At 46.7% G+C, this 17,822-nt stretch overlaps 1 protein-coding gene across 10 annotated transcripts in view; it reads left to right on the top strand.

The window, feature by feature from the left end:
- LOC120896706 (hippocampus abundant transcript 1 protein) overlaps positions 1-17,822 on the top strand; it is a 32,248-nt gene that overhangs the window by 7,062 nt on the left and 7,364 nt on the right. For 7 of the 10 annotated variants that reach the window (XR_005738451.1, XR_005738452.1, XR_005738450.1 and 4 more), the window contains exons 1-2: positions 2,126-3,259; positions 14,313-17,045. The exons of 1 other annotated variant lie outside the window; for it this stretch is intronic. Coding sequence is in view for 6 of the 9 variants with exons in the window: in XM_040301044.1 (XP_040156978.1) it covers positions 16,071-17,045 (975 nt within the window). In the remaining 3 variants the exon portion in view is untranslated. Of the gene's footprint in view, positions 1-2,125; positions 3,300-14,312; positions 17,046-17,822 lie in introns of those variants that run through there. 2 more of the 10 variants (XM_040301043.1, XM_040301048.1) reach the window with 2 other exon arrangements.

Here is a 17,822-nt window from a genome sequence, read left to right as displayed (position 1 = left end):
GATCCCCATGCATGGACGTCGTCGAGAAGACGATACGGCTGCACGCGTGTGTTGGCGTGAAAATGTGCCCTGTTAAGTGGGGAGAGAGAAGGACACACAATGCATTTTCGTGTGTGTCTTCGAGGTCTTCGGAAAGCCGTTCGGATGCACACACAGGCGTTATTTCCGTGTTTTGTGTCCCCCCGCGCCGGGTTGGTGGCAATTTATTTTCCCCTTCAAAAAAACATGTCTTTTACTTTAAACAATTTCAAACACTCAAATAACACTCTTCTATCCACTTTAGCTCTCGGTAGAGCACGAGAGAGAAGGAGCGGTAGGTCTTATCTTTCTGCTTTTCCGGACCGAATTCCCACTGCCCACACTTGACGGCTCTAATCTCTAATTCTTACCGACCAACAAGCGGAGGAATTAATCATTTCGAGCACTCGGTGCTCTCGGGACGCGTTATTTGCGACAATTAAATACGATGAGATCATGCAGTATCGTTGCTTTGTGCTGAGATTTGTAGCAACAAACCGACGATTATGCGTGGGTGGTGCCGATGATAATGGAGGTACATACGTTTATACAGGCTACAAGGTTTGATGAGCCAGCAACAACCGTATCGTCGTGGTGTACTCTTTTATTTGCATAAATTGTGCGCTTTAAAGGGCGTGAGTAACGCCGCGAAGCGCCAGTTGGTTGAGGTGGGTGTGCAATTAGCAGGCAAATTTACTGCTATTAAGGTAAACCTGATTTGAAGACGAGTTGCTGCACACGAGGGTACAGTTCCGGATGACATAATGCTCTAACTGGCGTGATCTTCACCTCTTACCCCTTGCAGAAAACTATTAACGTTGCTAATAATCTCTTTTTTCTTCTGTTTTATCTTTTTCAGGTAATTTATCTCTAATGAGAAGAATATGCTGCATACATTTAGAACCAAACGATGACGATGACAAAGATACAGTGAGAGATATGTTAATTCTAAACCGTTTGAAGATAAGACGCGCGTAGATAACATTTTAGCATAGATAAGCGAAGAAAGATCAGGTATGCTCTGTCCGTTGTTCTGTTCCTGTTACCTTCCGCAGTAGTATTAGCAGTGCGTGTAAAATGTGTGAATCATGTTTCTCTCGTTGGCCGTTGTTCGCACTGTTTTGAAACGTGAAGAAATTAATAACATTTTTCAATTTCATACCGTTGATGGGTGCACGCTTGAGGAAGAAGCTTGATTTGCAACACGTGATTGTGCGAGGTCGTGTTTTATGCAAGCGGCTGTGTAATAATATGGTACACGCATATGAGAGACATTTGTCACGTTTTATCTATTGCTAGGGTCGGTAGTAATTAGCTTTACGGTCTTATGGGTACTACTAATTACTTATTTGCCTTTTGTGGTGAATAACTTTGAGACTTAAATACATTAGAATGCGAAACTTTGTGAAATATTCCACAAACAATGTTTAAACCCAAGCAAACCGACTCGCCAGAAACGTCATATGTATTGCTCATACTTATTAGTAAACATATTTTTAAAACTTAAATTAATCATAAAACTTAAAAATGCTGCAAAACATTCCTTTGCTACTGTTCGGCTTGCCTGTTTTCGCACTTATCGTTTGAAGCACACACTAAACGATAAGTTTATCTGTCACTGTTGACGTACCCGAGCCGAAGAGAGACTCGAACAGCTCACTCTCACTGTTCTCCCTCTCTCTGCACGCTGCTCGCTGCTCCAAGAGAACGAACCACATTGCATTGCACTTTCGGGGTGAATGAATGAGCGTTTGGGGGCTCCCCCACCTCAAAGCCATGCACTCCAAATGCACGAAGCTCTCGGCAGAGCGCCTGAACCGAAGAGTGTACATCGCAGTTGAACCGAGCAAGCGAGTCTCTTCTTTTGGGGGATTACCACCACCACCACCATGGCCATTAGCCCCCGTCCCGGAACGTAAACATGCACCCTCCCCTCTTCCCCCTTTGACCCATCGGGTTAGTTTATTTTGTGTCCTCTCGCTCTCCAACGGAAGGTTCTAATGCAAGGGAGAAGTGTTGGGATAGAGAAGAGATGTTATGCTCGCGAGCTCGCTCCGCGCCGAGCACTTTCACGATCGGTCAGCTTCCGATGGGTGGCCTTCGTGCTGGTGGCCGCAGTTCGTGGTTTACCATCGAACGCGCATGAAGTCGTCGCTGGTCGTCGTTTTTGGTTTCTTATTTTTACGGTGAACAAAAATGGTGGTGCTGTTCTGCGGTGGCGGTGGTGGTTCGTTGCAGCAACGGTGACTCTTTGCTTTGCGACGTCGACGACGACCGCTTACTTATCGACCCCCTTTCTGTACGGTGGAGAAAAGCGACAATCACAGCGTGCCATCCTGTTGTTCTGCTGCATGATCTCCGAATGTAGCTTTGTGTCCACAATCGAAGCAACCACAGTGGGAGAGCTCTTTCGCGTGCAGTGAAAATTGTTATTCCGTCTGCTCGAGTCGTGTGTGGGTGCCTGTTTGTGTGTGTGTGTGAAGGAAAAGCTCATCTGTGTGGAAGAATTTTCAACAGAAATGTTGGTGGTGGAACGTGGTGAAAAATTAAAGGAATAAACCCTTTCCCCCCCGTGCAGCAGTGCAAGACAAAACTGGCTGCGTTTTATCCCCCAAAAAGGCAGAAGGGGCGTACATACAGTCGTGTTTGTTTTTGTGCGTGTAGTGTATGCGCGTGTGTTTTCATTTGCTCGGTGCGACAATAATAGTAGAGTTTTCCCCAAATCCCAAATTCGTGAAATTCCCATTTGCATTCGAAAAGGAAAAGAAATAAAAAACGCAATCACACTGAAACCAAATTTCTCCGAAAAAAAGGGGAGCTGAAATCAAGTAGGCCATAAAAAGGGTGCTCCAAATTGGCGAAAAGCAATACCTTGGTGCAAGTTTTCGGTTGACAGTTTGCCGTGGAGGAGCCATTGCGTTCCCCCATTGCGAATCAATAAAGAAGTGAACAACAGCAGCAGCAGCAGGCACCTTGTTCAGGCTTTAGAAGCACTGTCTGTGTGTGTATGAGTGTTGCAACGCAATAACCCCCCCCCCCCCTAAATTCTATTGTGCTGCTGCATCGCCGCCCTGTCGAAGAGGAGACAGACATTTTTGGCACGGTTCGGACAAAACGGGTGCTAACACACGCACACACAGACTAACGCGGAATGCAAGGCACGGCAGCACAACAGCCAACGCGGCCACAGCAGCAGCAACCTAGCCAGCCAGCCCAAAAACAACAACAACAACCTTCCAGAGTATGTATTCGAGTGATGTGGGCTAGAAAGTGATATTTGGGTAAATATTGCCCGTACAAACTAGGCAAGCGGGTGTGCAAGCAACGGTATCTACGATGAGGAATGGTGTTCCTTTATGTTGGCACTTGTTTTTTGGTGGTGTTGGGGGCACTATGTCCAAGGTTTTACACTGTGACGAAAAGGACACAATTAAAACTTGTCTTTCTTTGTAGGATTTAGTGGAACGGATTGCCACCAGGGACTTTCATTCCCTCTGATGGCGTTCTGAGCTCGGTACTAGGACAGCACCAACCAAAGGAACGAAAAGAACATCAAAAACCATCACAATCTCACCCTCCACGAAGGAGGAGGGGGTCCGTAAAACACAGAACGTAGAAAGCGTGAGAGCATTTCCTTGCATCCTTGAATTCTCCCCACGGGGACAGTTGACAGTTTTACCAACGTGCGCGCTTCATCCTTCTCCGTGCGAGTTCCGTGGCCGTGGTCGTTCAAGGTTTCCAATATATTTTAAGCTCTTTTTGCTTTCTTGTTTTTCCGCTGCTTATCATCCTATCTAAAGCGTCGTAGGATAGAGCAACGCTGTGGGTGTGCTCGTGGACAAGCGACTATAAGACACAGGATTTTAGATTGTGCTCCGGTGGCAGTTCTAGCACAACTCTGAAAGCAACTGGGGAGAAAGGAAATTGGTTAAAGATTTGGCTCCTTCCGTTCCGTCGTCATTTGGCGGCTTTTCGTCTCTCTCTCGCTCTTTCTCGATTCCATTATGTAACAACGTCGCCGCCATTTCGGTGACAGTGAGCGGGAAGCGGCCAGCTCTCTAGGCTGGTGGCACAGCAAGAAGCATTCGCAGGAATGTTTTATTTCCACCTAATATTGATTGATATTTTCTGCCTTCTTTCCGATGGTAAGGAGCTGCCATGCTGGGAAACGGCTAAAAGAACTCGCTCGTTGCAGGAGAAGCTCATTACATAATGTTTGTGTGCCATTGAACGCGAACACGGCAGGGAGAGGGGGGGGTCGGGATACTAGAGAGGTCTAGAGAGGTTTGAAATTGATGAACTTTTGATCCCAGCATCATCGTTCGAACGCGCTGGCAAAAAGGTAACTGCGCTGGATGGTGATGGGATGTTGTCATCACACGACGAACGATGATTTGTTGCACCGCGTTGGTTGGTTGGAATGCAATCGTTCGAGCAGGGCGCGCGCGAGACGAATCGTCTGACGTGGTGTGTGGTTGTTGTAGAGTCACTTCACGTGCTTGACCATCTTTTGCCGCCCGCTGCGGTGCGGAGATAATGATGATGGATGCGTTGCTGAGGAGTGTGGAGGTCTCCTTTTCTCCCGTGTGTATGTGCGCGCTGAGGTCTAGGTCAACCGGTTTCTCTGCCTATTGGCACGAAATCGGAGGATTCTCCTCTTACGTCCGCTAATGGCGAGAACATCAAATACTGTTGTTGGCGGCCTCCAATCTGGTGTGTTGTTGATCGGGGGAGTTGTTTTTTAGCTACCCTTGCGTACATTGACCATGGCAAAGGACACAGAAAGCTAGAATGTAGCCAGAACTAATCGAGAATCGCTTTGGAACATTGCCCTAGCTACGATTGGTATACTGTTTTTTTGCGGCAGTAGTTTTCTGCTACATAAATCTGGTCGTTTGCTGCTGGTTAGGTGTAGAATAGTGGAAGTTTGTGGTATCGTTTTTGGCACCAGTTAGGCTTACTCTATAAGGTTATGTTGGAAAGGTATCGTGTGGTAAATATGTTGACAGAAGGATAAAAGACAGATTTATTTTTTTGTGTAGACTCTCTGGCACAAGCTGTGGTGATAAATAGAACGATTGTATTGATCGTGTTTCAGAATGTACAGAACAGAGCAACGCTTCATGGAGAGAATCGGCACTTCAAGTTCAGAAAAACTAAACTGGTTCATAATGTGGGGCCAAAGAAACGACTGCGTGGTACAGTGTCAAGCGTTTCTTGTAGTCCATCCCTGGGCTTGCGTTCAAATCTTGTCTTCATCGTGAATTAATTGAATGTTTTCTACGCTTTCAACTCTACTGAAGATAAAGCATGTTTGGTTTTATTGACATTTATTATAGCTTTGATAAGTTAGTAGGTCCAATTCGAAATGTATAAAGCGAGCTTGTTGTTTAGTAGAAAGAAAAGGTACACTATTTTTGTAAAAAAGAAACATTTTTTTACTTTGAACTTGAGCTGTGTTGCTGTTTCATTCCCAAGATCAAAACGGTCTCTCGCCACTCGGAAAGGATTTAATGTGGCGTATATTTTATTCCAAAAACATCTGCATTATAGCGAATGCTAATAAGAATTACCTGCTTCTGATACAACTTCCTTCCCACCTTGGACCACAATCGAAGTGCTAATGAGAGCGACAATGATTGTTGGCGGTGGTGGCAGTCATCGGAGGCCAGCTGTATGTGTCCCACAAAAAAAGTCGATCATCTGATGGGGTTGTTGCTTGTGGAACTTTCCAGAAGTCGCGTGGTCGGATGATCGGTAGGGCTAGAATTATTCCTACTACAATCCAAAGCTTTCCGAGCACAAAGCCAAATCCTCTACTACTAACTGTATGTTACATATTTCATGAGTAACTTTCACAAATCGTGTGGCAGCTTTTGCTGCCTTTGTGTTTAATTATGTTGTTCATAATGCGGACCGGCAAACCGGCAACCCGCAGGGGGGGCAGTATGTGTCCTTTGTGACCTTTTCTGTGCCATAAACTTATTACAACAGTGCGCCTCTGGTTGGTATTCGCTTCCGTGACCGATAATCTGGTCATTTCAGTATCCCGCAGTGGATTGTGGTGTATGTGCTGCTTTCAGTTCTTCTTTTTTGTGTGGTCTCTTTCAAAACACCCCCAAAAATTCATTTGTTTGTTGTGGCTGGATTGGACCCCGAAGGTACCAACGAAGCCGCCAATCATCGTGGTCCAATCGAGTTTACCTATTGTCATGCTCTGCGGTGGTGCCGAACGAGACGAGCCCCGGGGCTGGATTGGGGGAGACGTATTCCAATCCATTAGACCGTAGTTACTACACACCAAGCTCTCCGCGACGGGGGTACGTGTTTTCGCATCCAACCGGCAGCCCCGAGAGCGAGCGCACTCGCCGAGCGGATGACGTTTTGGTCAATATTGACTAAACTCTTAGCACCTCGCTATCTTGGGTCTCTCGGCTCGGCTCGGTCGATTGTGGTGGTGGTGGATAGTGTTCTACTTCCTGCTGTTGGGTGGCGGCTTAATGTTTGAATGGGTCCGGTTGGGTGGTCGATAAAACGGGAGCGATGAAGGGCAGGGGGAGGTCTGATGAGATGATTGTGTTTGAGCAGTCATTCAAAGGAAAGTGCAAAATTAGCACCTCACTGCCTGGGTGAACATTGTAAATGTGCATGAAATTTAAAACCCGAACGCGCCGGAGGAGTGCTGGCTGTTGGCATTATATGAAAGATCAGCAAAGACGGTCCGACGATTCAAAGTTTTATGGAGTTTGCTCTCCGTCTGGACGGCATATGCCGGTTTGCGTAAGGAAACGAGTTTCCTATCAGCACAGACGATTTGTTTAGGTACACATTTTCTAATAAGCATACGCTTTGGGGGATATGATTTAGATAAAATGTAATGGGGAATAGAATAATTATAACTCGTTCGTTAGCAGATGTGGTCGCGTCGTGGGAACAGACGGGGATCGCCTTTTTAGTTTTGAAGTAGTGTCTTCTTGAAGTCTCTTGAGTTATTTATAGAGGCTAAGAGGGAAACTCCTTACCGACTCAAGTACCTGATTATGTCGATGACTGTCGCTGAGAAGTGGAAGAGACACGAAGTAGAACAGAGAGAAAAAAATGGGAAATTCGAGATGCAAAAGTGAACCATTATGATGATGTTGTGTGGTTTATGTGGAAATCTTTTTTCTGATTCAATTTATCTAAAGAATGCATGTAAATGATTTGCAAATAAGTTTTACTTCAAATCATTCCATTCTTTCTCTTTTTTATGTATGATCATTACTTAGAGAAGAAGATCGATGGAGACGCCTGGTGCTGTGTTTAGAAAGAAAGGATTTCCCTTACTTCATTTTCATAATGACATGCCACATGACACATTAACTTCTGTGCTACCAGCCACAACTGTAGCGCATTGATTCTCTCTTGGCGCTTTTGCTGCATTGTGTGCGATATTGCTTCCTTTTTAAAAACAAAACACTAAAAAAGAAGGTCTCCTCTGTACTACCTACTCACTCTGTGTGTGTGGATGCGTTTGTGCTAAAAGTCACGCCCAACCCATTAATCAACTAATCTACATCTGGGTGATGGGTTTTTGCTGCCACCCAGGTTGGTTGGTTTTTGTTTCGCCTTCTCTCTTTCTCCCTCTCTTAGGCGTTTTTGTGCGTCCCGATCCCTTCGGTTGTGGCCATATTTTTCAAGTGTTGTATCGTTTGCCGGTTGCTGCTGCTGCTGCTGTTTCTGTTTTTGCAAGCAAAAGTTGCTCGAGTAAGCACGAAATGGAATGTCTTGCAAAAAAGGCACCAGAGAGTGGTGGTGGCACATCATTATCTGCTGGCAAGAAGGGGTGCGGAGGGCTGGTCCGGCAAGCAAAAGCAAAGCAAAGTTTATGTTACATCCTCGCTTTGTGATAGCTGCCAGCTGCAGCAGCTGTAGATATAGTTTTGGGGGATTTCGGGTAGGGGCCAAAAAAATGGACCACAAATGTATATGCGAAAACGATGAGGTGTCTGTATGATATTATTTTTATTATAATGTTCAAGTGGAAGAAGTTGTTGAGGTGCTTTTTAAGAAATGAATCGAAACACAAGAAGCAAAAGAACGACATGCAAATGCGGATTGCGGGCACAGGATTATTGTGTGGTTTTCTCCCGTTATCCGTGTCCTTATTCGGTGGTTCCGATGGCGCGCCCCACTTGGCGATCGGTCGATAAACGCTTGAGAAAATGTGCGTTATCTGTGTGTTGGTGGTGGTGCGTGTTGTTTGCTCAGCAGAAACTGTGCGAGCATCTCGGTATGAGTCTCGGTCGACGTGGGTCGTTGTACTGGCATGTATAATATCGTTAGAATGTTCTTTATTGGAATGCGATTTCTTGACGACGGGACAACGGGTGTCCTCCTTTTTTTTGTTAGTCCCATCCCATTGGTGGTTCACCGCAAAGTGCTTTATCGTCTTCTTCTCATCGTCCCTGTAAATGGGTTGCAGAAGGCAGCGAGGTTGTACATCACCAAAGTTTGATCGTATTCACGTATTCTGCTCCCTATGTCTGTGTAAAGCAGTGCTGAGCTTATGGACCAAATCACAATAAAAGATACGACACTTAATGGCAGGTTCACATAATAATGCCGTTTTTTATGATTGCTACATTCCAACGAACATTTGAACCTTCTGCTTCGTTTCCTTCTTTCCTTCGGGCGAAGGCTCCACATCGTCGATATGCAGCCAGCCTGAGTTGTGTGAATTTCCATTCGAGTTGGTGTTCCCTTCAGAGTTGGTGATGGCGTCATCAGCGAAAGGAAAAAGAGAACGAAACAGAACGACCCGAAGCCGCCCCGTGTCGTCGTCTGTGAGTGCACGTGCACCCGGCACTCGCGCAGACCTTGAGAAAATCGCTATCGACAGCTGTTGTAAATTACTGCTCGATGGATGATGGCGGCGTCCGTTCGGCACCCTCCCAGTGCTTGCGTGTGAGTGTTTGAACACATACACATGAACACGGCAGCATAAAAACACATGCGCTCCGAAGCAAAAAAGAAGAAGAAACATACAGTCGGCATATCTTTTAGTGCGAGAGAAGCTTTCCCAGCGCCTGCCTTGTTATTGCTATTGGTCTAGCACAACCGGATCCATCTTGTCCTTCCGTGTGGCACACGCGAGAGCGAGAGAGCGCGCGAACCAACCATCCTGACTCTCTTCCCCCCCACCATCCCGGTAAAGAAGCACAGGGGAGACCCGAGACCTCCTTCCCGTGTACGAAAGGGAAAGGGAATGTTTCGGTGGCGGCATCCGTTCCGAAACCCGTTGGAATGTGCTCTGTGAGGCAACGTTTTCCTTTGGGACATGCGCACTAGCACGCGCTGAAGGAAGGGGGGAGTCCTCATTCTTGTGCGGTAGTGACGGGGAGGAGATGGGTCGGTGTGATGAACTTGCTGTCGTAGAGAAAAACCATACCTCCCTTGGAATTGAGTTTTGGAGCGAGGTTTCGAGTGGTTTTGGGGGGGAATGCCGGAGCAGAACCTTAGGCCGTCGCCAGTGTCTGCGTGTTTATGCCAGGAGTTTGTTGATTTCATTTATGCCCATTTCCTGCTGGATGATTTCTGAAAGCAGCATCGCGAGCATCGCTGGAAACCGACAGCGACGACACCACGCGCTCTCTCTCTAGACACTGGCTGAGGTACCACCGAGGTCGCGACTTCCGCTTGACATTGGATGGGATTTGTGTTGTGCAGTGGTGGTGACTGGATTTAAATGGAGTTGGTTCAGGTTCCATATCGAGACGCATCGTAAATTTTGTGAAAGTAGAGTTTTTTGTGTAGAAGAAAGATCCTTTGGAGTAGACTTCTTAGAGTCTTCTGCAGCAGTAACAATTAGTCTGATTACTGGAATGCGCATTCCCTGTCTGTGTGTTTTTTCTATCTTTTCTATTCCTCTGCTGGAGTCTCGTGCCAAAATGAGATGATGTCAGCTGAAGGGAATGAAGAAAATGACGACTTATCGTATGTTTTTGTGTGTGCTGCAAGGGTGGAATTACGCTAATTAGCGATTACTGCATCGCACGGATTATGCCTTGGTTCGTCGTTAGCAGTAAATCGTGATCAGTAGCTGCGGGAATTCCGTAGTAATTGGTCGATTTAACAACACAATCGAAGTCTTTTATTGGTTGTGTAATCGTACCGTGCCTATATGACGTAAGCCGCCTACCACACACATGACAAAGAGCTTAGGTTTTAGAACAACAATAATAGAACTATTGTTCGAAGAAGCTATAACTTTCAAATGTTCTTTTTGATATTTGATTGAGTTTTTTTTTACTTATTTTTTATTTTTTCAATGGATTTGTTTTTAGTCCCTTTTTGTCGTGATTTAGGTTCAGTCAAGTGCCAAACAAAAGTTATTATTAACCAATGACGACAGTTTCCAATGTATGGTAGGCCTCGGAGTCGTTATATTCGCATATGTTTGACCTCCAAAAAGTTTGTCGTAAAATTCCAACTCCCAAAACGGTACCTCAACGCCTCCCAGCTCATCTCGAGCACTCCCAGTTCTCTTGTAGCCTGTCTAGCACTGCCTGCCAAAGACACGGGGTTTGCGCGTGAAATGGTGCGAACCGTTAGAAAGGTGTTTTTCTCGCTCTCTCTGTGCAGAATGCTCCCTCCGGGGGGAGCGTGTACCCCATAAAACATAATTCCGTAACGTATCATAAATCGTTTATCGCAGCAGCTCAGGCCAGACCCTCACCTCCCTCCCTCCCTCCTGGGGTCTCGAATTTCGTGAGGTGCAGGAGCATCGGCCGTTTTTAGGTCAAGGATGATGGGGAAAATTTACTGTCGAGAATGAAATTTGATCTCCCCCTGTTCTCAAGTGGGTGATGGTTGTGGTGATTCAGTCCACGGAGTGTCTGTGTGTGTGTGTGTTTAATGCATGCCACACAGGAGAGGGGTGATGATTCTTTGCAAACTGACCCAGACGAAATGGACAACGACTTCAATTACAATCTCTCTCTCCCCATGTGCAGGATGTGATGGAGGGAGGGGAGATGTTTTGCTCTTTTTGCACAGCCCCAGGAGTGCCAGTAGTAGTAATGTTGTGCCCCATTTTTATTGGACAAAGTGGAGCGCAAAAATCTGCCCCAAAGACGACGGGGAGACGCGTTGCGATGTTTACACGACGAAATGGCCCGATCAATTGAGAGTTGGAGAGCGATTTCGCAAGAAATAAACATGATCCAAGTGGGCCGGGGATCGCTTACAACTTTGATTGTAATCGCTTTGGGCTTAATTGAAAGCATCAAAGCTCTGCATTGACCGGGAGGGGGACGTCTTTGGAATTCCCGCTTACGGCAAATAAGAACAAATAAGAGTTCGCTTACAATGCAATGGATTTTCCTCAAACAACTTTCTCAAAATGTATTAACTAGCCGGTGAAACTTTCCCACCGGGCTTGACACGAATGGGAAACTTCCTTTTTGCACACAGTGTGTGCGTCCGTTTGGATGGTGCTGCTACCGGCAATAAATCACAACTTGTCCGCTGTAAATAATCGATCCAAAAAGCGCGACATTTCGTGACGATTTTTGTTCTCAGCAGCACGGCAAAAGGGCAGCTGCGAAAACTGCGAGTCACGAATACGGTCGTCCATCGCGTGGCGTCCCCATTTGGGAAGGGGATTTGATTGGTTTTCCAATAAGCTGCGAGAGGTTCTACACACACCCGAGAGCTGTGCGCTGTGCTTGTGCTGCGGATTTTCGATGGTCCATCTTGTGCATCATCATCATCATCAACGCTGCCGACGCCGCCGTGCTGCATACCTACCATATACCGTGTTAGTAGTGTGCATTGGAAAAGCGCATGTGGTCGCAGCTCCAAGCCAATGCAGTACTCGCTCGCAGTACCGTGTGTGTGCTGTGCTTGTGTGGTGCATAGGGTTGAATTTTGGAGCAGCAATGGCAAACGGCTTTTGACGCTGGGTGTGTGTAATGCACACGATATCATAAACCGCACGGGTGCAGCAGAGGGGCCAACATTTTGACGTTCTTTTTTTAGTTTTTTTTTTAAAGGATAGAATCGGAGCTAGGTACTGCATTTGCTCTGACCTGTATGCCTTTCGTGATTACACCTTTTCGTGACTGTGGTTTAGGGTTATATAGGTTTTCAACTGCAACCACAGTTTAAGCTGCTTCGCCCTTTTGGATGATGTTTGGCCTTTGCCGGGAAAGGTGAAAAAGAAAAGAAAAACCCTCCCTTCCCGCAGTAAGTTACTTAAACCCTCTGTGTGTGTGTGTTTTGTTGCGGGTTCCGGTGTCGGAAAAGTTTTCAGTAACATGTAACAGCCTTTCGGTATTAACTTTCGACAATGTATGATGCCGATGGTTGTTACTACCGGCGCGCGGTTCAGTGTGTTCGGGTGTGGTTAGGTTATTCAAAAACCACATCCTTGGTTACGCTTTTCACAAACCAGTTATTTAAAAGAGCGTTAGTCTAACCAAACGATTAACGGAGAGATTTAACGGAGGTCCTAGTAGCTCCTGAAGGCAAATGGAATTTTTGTTTGTAATGTTGGGTCACATTGATATGAAAAAAGACTTGACATAGGTTTTTGTGTCCATTTTTTGCACTTTATAGGAAGCATCAACTTGCACAAGCTGTCAACGTATTTGTTAATAGAAAGCCCTTTTTTGGGGGCGAGCTTGCAGTGCTGCAAAATGTCATGAGTATCACGAGATTTTCACCAACGAAAACAATGAACATATCCGTGGTAGCTTTATGCTCATTGATGATACTCAATGAAAGTGCGTCATGACATGCCGAGCACGACATGTGAGTGCTTGAATCAAACCTGATACTCTGACTGACAAACGGTGCTTAATGCCGGCGCAAACATAATCAAGATTTTTTTCTGGCTGTGAACAGTGCTACCAAATACCACTGTTTCAGTCACCAACACTCATGACTGAAACGAAGCTTAAATCAACCCACGTACACAACTGAGATGATCAGTGATGAGACTCAAACAGTTGGAGGATCAGTCACATGCTTCTGATTATCACATCTGATCATCACAGTAAAGCGTCTCGTGACTATGTCATGACTATGTCAGTCAGACATTTTGCAGAACTGATCACAGCAAAAAAGTCATGACTGACAAAGCGATGGTCGCAAAAATGTCATGGAGCATGTATTGGTCATGCCAACCGTTTTGAGTATCACCTCTGATTATCACAATTGAGTACGTGATGCTGACATGGATTTTGTTTCAGTCAGATTTTTTTTATGACATTGACAGTGACATTTTGCAGCACTGCGAGCTTGTTTTATTTATTGCTTCTCCTCCACTCAGCTCATAAACAGCTTTGATTGCATTCGAGAGGAGGGCGCGTTGTTTCCCGAGTGCCATGTTTTATTCATCCAACACAGCCAGCCAACCCGGTGCAAAAGCGCCTACTGTGTTGTTTTGCATCTCATCATCCTCTGGGGGTGGCACATTAGAAAATGCGTTGCCGCAGCCGCCCACACCCGTCGTACACATCCACACGCTGTGTTCCCAAAACAAACAAGCCTCTCTCGCCGCTCTGTGTCGCTTTGTTTTTGATTAAGGATGGGTGTAGAGAGATGTACTCTGGGTTGATGCTTTATTTTTCTGTCGTCCCTTCAAAAGTTAATCACCCTCTGGCGGCGGTCTCGTCCGTTGGTAACGATGGCGACGGTCAAGCTTAATCTATCTTTGGAGGTGCTGGTTCGTTCGGGGGTGCTCTGATGGTGTGCTTGGAATTGTGTTATTTTCTTCCATGTGCTTTTGATTGCTTTTAAGCTTTCTATTGAGAAAAGCCCTTTCTCCAGCAGGTGGGTGTGAGCAGCGAGTTGTCGTTTTTTAAGGGTGGGTGGCTCTTTGCAAAGAATGAAGGGAGATTGTGATGCTTTTGGAACGAGAAAAGAAGGTAGTGCGTGCTGTGGGAGGGCTACATTTTAAGAAGCAATTTTTCATAGGAAAGGATTTTATGCTATGTTGGCGTGTTTTCTTACAGTGCGTCAGAGTTCTTGGAAGGATGGAAAGTTCATGGCAAAAGAAAAAGATCGTTCAAAAATAGCTACCCTTTAGTATGGATTAGTTCAATGTGATTTTTGGGTCTTCTACGAGACGAGAAGGATGTTATGTGCATTAGTTTTGTGCAGTGAAGAAAATTTGCACATTTTGTACATGTTTCAAACAGAAAAAAAGCGTCATCCCAGATACCGTTGCTGCCCCCTTGCTTTCGGACTAAATGCGATATTATGCTCTAGCGAAACTAACAACACTTGAACCACACATCTATTTGTAGGTGAGCAATCAGTGCGTCTGAAAGAAGAAAAGACCATCCCGAAAAGAGAAAGAAACCAAAGGGTGTACACGGTACGGTGTACGACGATTGTGAAGAATTATTTGCCATCAAATTCAGTGCCTCTCTCAAACAGAATCAAATACAAGCAAGCAAGCAAACAGTGGAATCCGTTCAATTTTCAACCACACCCTCTAGCACACGCCCAGCAAAGCCTGACAAAAGTCCTTGAAGCTAGCAGCAATAAACCGAGGAGTGCGTGCGTGGGTGGTGAAGTTGTCCAGGGAGCTAACATCATCGTATACGTCCTAGGAGGAGTCACTGAGGCGCAATCGCCCACACAGAATTGCTTAATCCTCCGCAGGAACCAAGAATAACGCAATAGCAGCAGCAGTGCTTCCGTTTGACTGAGAGCTTTAAAATACGCACACACACACCACAAGAGACACACCCACAAAAACGGGGTGGGCTGCATTCGATCTGTGAACCACTGATAGTGACAGTGTGTGAGAATACCTGCAAAGCCGGAATCATAAATCCAATCGAGAGACGGTCTGAGACGGGGCCTATAGGATACATACATAGAGGAATATATTTTGAATTGCGTTGTATATGTGTGCCTGAAGGAAGCAAAAGTGCACTACTCTTCTGTCATACCTCAAGAACGCTTTACTTCTACCACACTACCCAGAGAGATAGGAAACGTTTATTTTTTCACCGATAGTATCTGACAAGTTCCTACGCGACGGCGGAAGCCATTTATAAGCGCGCGTTTGCTGCTGCTTTCTCTCTCTCTCGAATGAAGACATAAAAATTCAAAATTCCTCATAGAAGAAGAGAGCACAAGAGCGCGTGAGTCAAGCTCGAGGCAATTGTGTGGACACGTTTTGCAAAAAGCGTCAATAATCGGCCACCGCGTTGCCGCAATTCCGTCCGTGTCCGGTTCGCGGTTGATTGACGCCGACGCGTCGGAAGTAAATGCGTACATTTGTGCGGGTCGGGTTGTCCATTGTACGTTACTGTGTGTCAGCTCTACAACCTGTCTCTCACGTCGCCACACGAGCTCAACCGGCGCGAAGATTCGGTGATCGCGATCAGACGCAGCAGCGCGCATGGTGTTTAAATTTAGCAGCTTCCCGTGCGGCACAACCTGAGGGACGGATATATCCGCGCACAAACCCCGGTACTGTGTGTGTGTGTGTGTGTGTGTTTGACTGTATTGGCGGCTCGTGTTTAACACCTCTCACCCCCAGTGCGACAGAGTGAGACCGCTTTTTAAACAAGACGAACCCCGAAAATCACGCCGTTGGCTGATGGGCAGCAGATCGGATTTTGCTGAAGGTTGCTGATTCGCAAAGTACACTTAGAAGCTTACGTGGAGAGAGAGAGCATATTGTGCTCCCGAAGTAGAAGGAAGTCAAGAATCCAGCCTACCATAATCAAATCTATATCTATAGACTCTACTCCACTCACACACACTTCGCGTTAAATGAGCCCGAGTCGGTGCCATTATTGTTATCACTGTTGTTGTTGCGGTAGCGGAAGTCGGAATCGAGTCGTCAGTACCGACAGCGGACGGATCGGTGGCACAGGTCCGCTCGGCTGGATGCAGCTCTGGCAGCGCAAGGTAGCGATCGCTGGCAGTAGGGAAAAGTTTGCCGATTAACGCCCGCCAGGCGAAAGCAGCAGCACAAAAGGGTCAATTCCGTGGACAGGCGAGCAAGGCTAACGTGGTACGGGAACGGTATAGTACAAGTGAGGATGGAGGAGCATTCGGCAAAGTTTTTGGGTGCAGCAGCAGCAGCAGTGGCAGGTGATGCCAGCACGAAGTTGTCTCACATGGGTGGGGCGTCGGCGGCGGCAGTGGCCGTTCCTGCGAGCCAGCAGCTGCGACCCGGAACCGGGAATGCAAGTGATGCGGAAGTCTGTGATAGAAGTAACGTGGTTACTATGGATGAGTTGGGAGCGATCTTACCGCCTGCCGGCGGCGAGCCGGTAGAGGACAGCTGTACCGATACGGACGATCAGAATAGCAATTATCTAAGCATTAGCAACAGTCGCAGCAGCAGCTGCTTCGATCTACCCGGCGAGTGTTCGCCGATGATGGGCCCGACGAGATTGAAGCCGGTATCGCCGGAGGAGGAGAGCCTGCGGATGACGCTTGTAAACGAGCGGTACATACAGTCGGGACAGATGGGGGTGGTTCTGACACCGGGCGAGCTGCTGGGTGAAGGTAGCAAAGAATCCGGCCCAAAGCCACGGCTCGACGACGAAGAGGAGGAGGACGATGACGATGAGGATGAGGATTCGTCCATGCTAACACATTCGGCCGCAACGACGGCAACCGTGTCGTCCAACAAGTCCCGCATACTGGTGGTGGGTGGAACGGACCAGCAACCCGGTTGTTCCAATGGCAGCAGCAGCAGCAGCAGAGTGCCGGAAGCTGGCGTGTGTTGCAACATAGTTGACAATCCGGTCAGCGAAACAGCGGGTGGCAACAGCACGGTGGTCGACATCGGAAGTACGGGTAATGCACAGGACGGTAATGTACGCGCAGCAGCAGTAGCCCCATCCGGAGCGACAGCTAACGGAGCGGTCGGCAACCCGCACAGCCGGGTCACGACGACACCGTCGAACTTAAGTAATTGCAGTGGCCTACCGACCGTCACCGTGGTGCAGCTGAAACAGAGCAAAAATCTCATCTACTTCCTGCGATTGATCTTCAATCACTGTAAGGTTGGTAGATCCCAAGGGTTGGAGTGTTGGTTTTCTGTTTGTTTGTTGCAGACACTGAAGCAGGAGAAACTGCAGCAGGAGATACACAAAACCCCCATGCTCTGCTTTTTCTGCCGCGCTCCTCTCTACCTTTACCATTGTTTCGCGTTCGTTTTATTTGCCGTATTTGCGTATCATTGCTGTTGTGGGAGGCGCTGGCCGCTAATCATCATGTTATTATTTGCCGGGTCTTTAATTGGGGAGGGAATGCTCGCATGAAATGCTCTGCTGCCCCATCTGAAGCGAGAGCGGAAGCGATGAATGTTATATGCGCCAATATTTCATCATGTTTCGGTTGTGTCCAGATGAGTGGAGGTAGACAGACATTTTGTGGTTAGCAAACACGGCTGCGAACATGGTCGATTGTGTTCTGGACCGTTGCACATTGAACACGGAGATACAAGGCGATGTATTCCGGGTATTTCGTACAGGAGCTCCCAGACCGTTTGAAGAATTAGCAGCATTTGTCGATCGATAATTGGTCGAGCTGTAGGTTGTGGTTTATGTTTTATACATGTTAATTAATGTTGTTGCGAAGTTTGAGGATCTATTCAGGTTCTAAAAAGCCTCTTGGAAGGATAAAGATTTTGAATTGAGAAGTTTCCTACCTATTTTCCGATAACTTTGGACGGAAGTGAACTGTGAAATTAATATCTATCGATCGCTTTTACTTGTCAATCAACGAGCAAATGGCTTGGGAAGGATGGATAATGTTTCACAGATCTGTTCCAGCGTGCT

Source organism: Anopheles arabiensis, chromosome 2 (genome assembly GCF_016920715.1).
Source record: "Anopheles arabiensis isolate DONGOLA chromosome 2, AaraD3, whole genome shotgun sequence".
Classification (NCBI taxonomy): Eukaryota; Metazoa; Arthropoda; class Insecta; order Diptera; family Culicidae; genus Anopheles; species Anopheles arabiensis.
The sequence above is the reverse complement of the archived record's forward strand: the minus strand, read 5'-3'. Positions and strand labels throughout refer to the sequence as shown.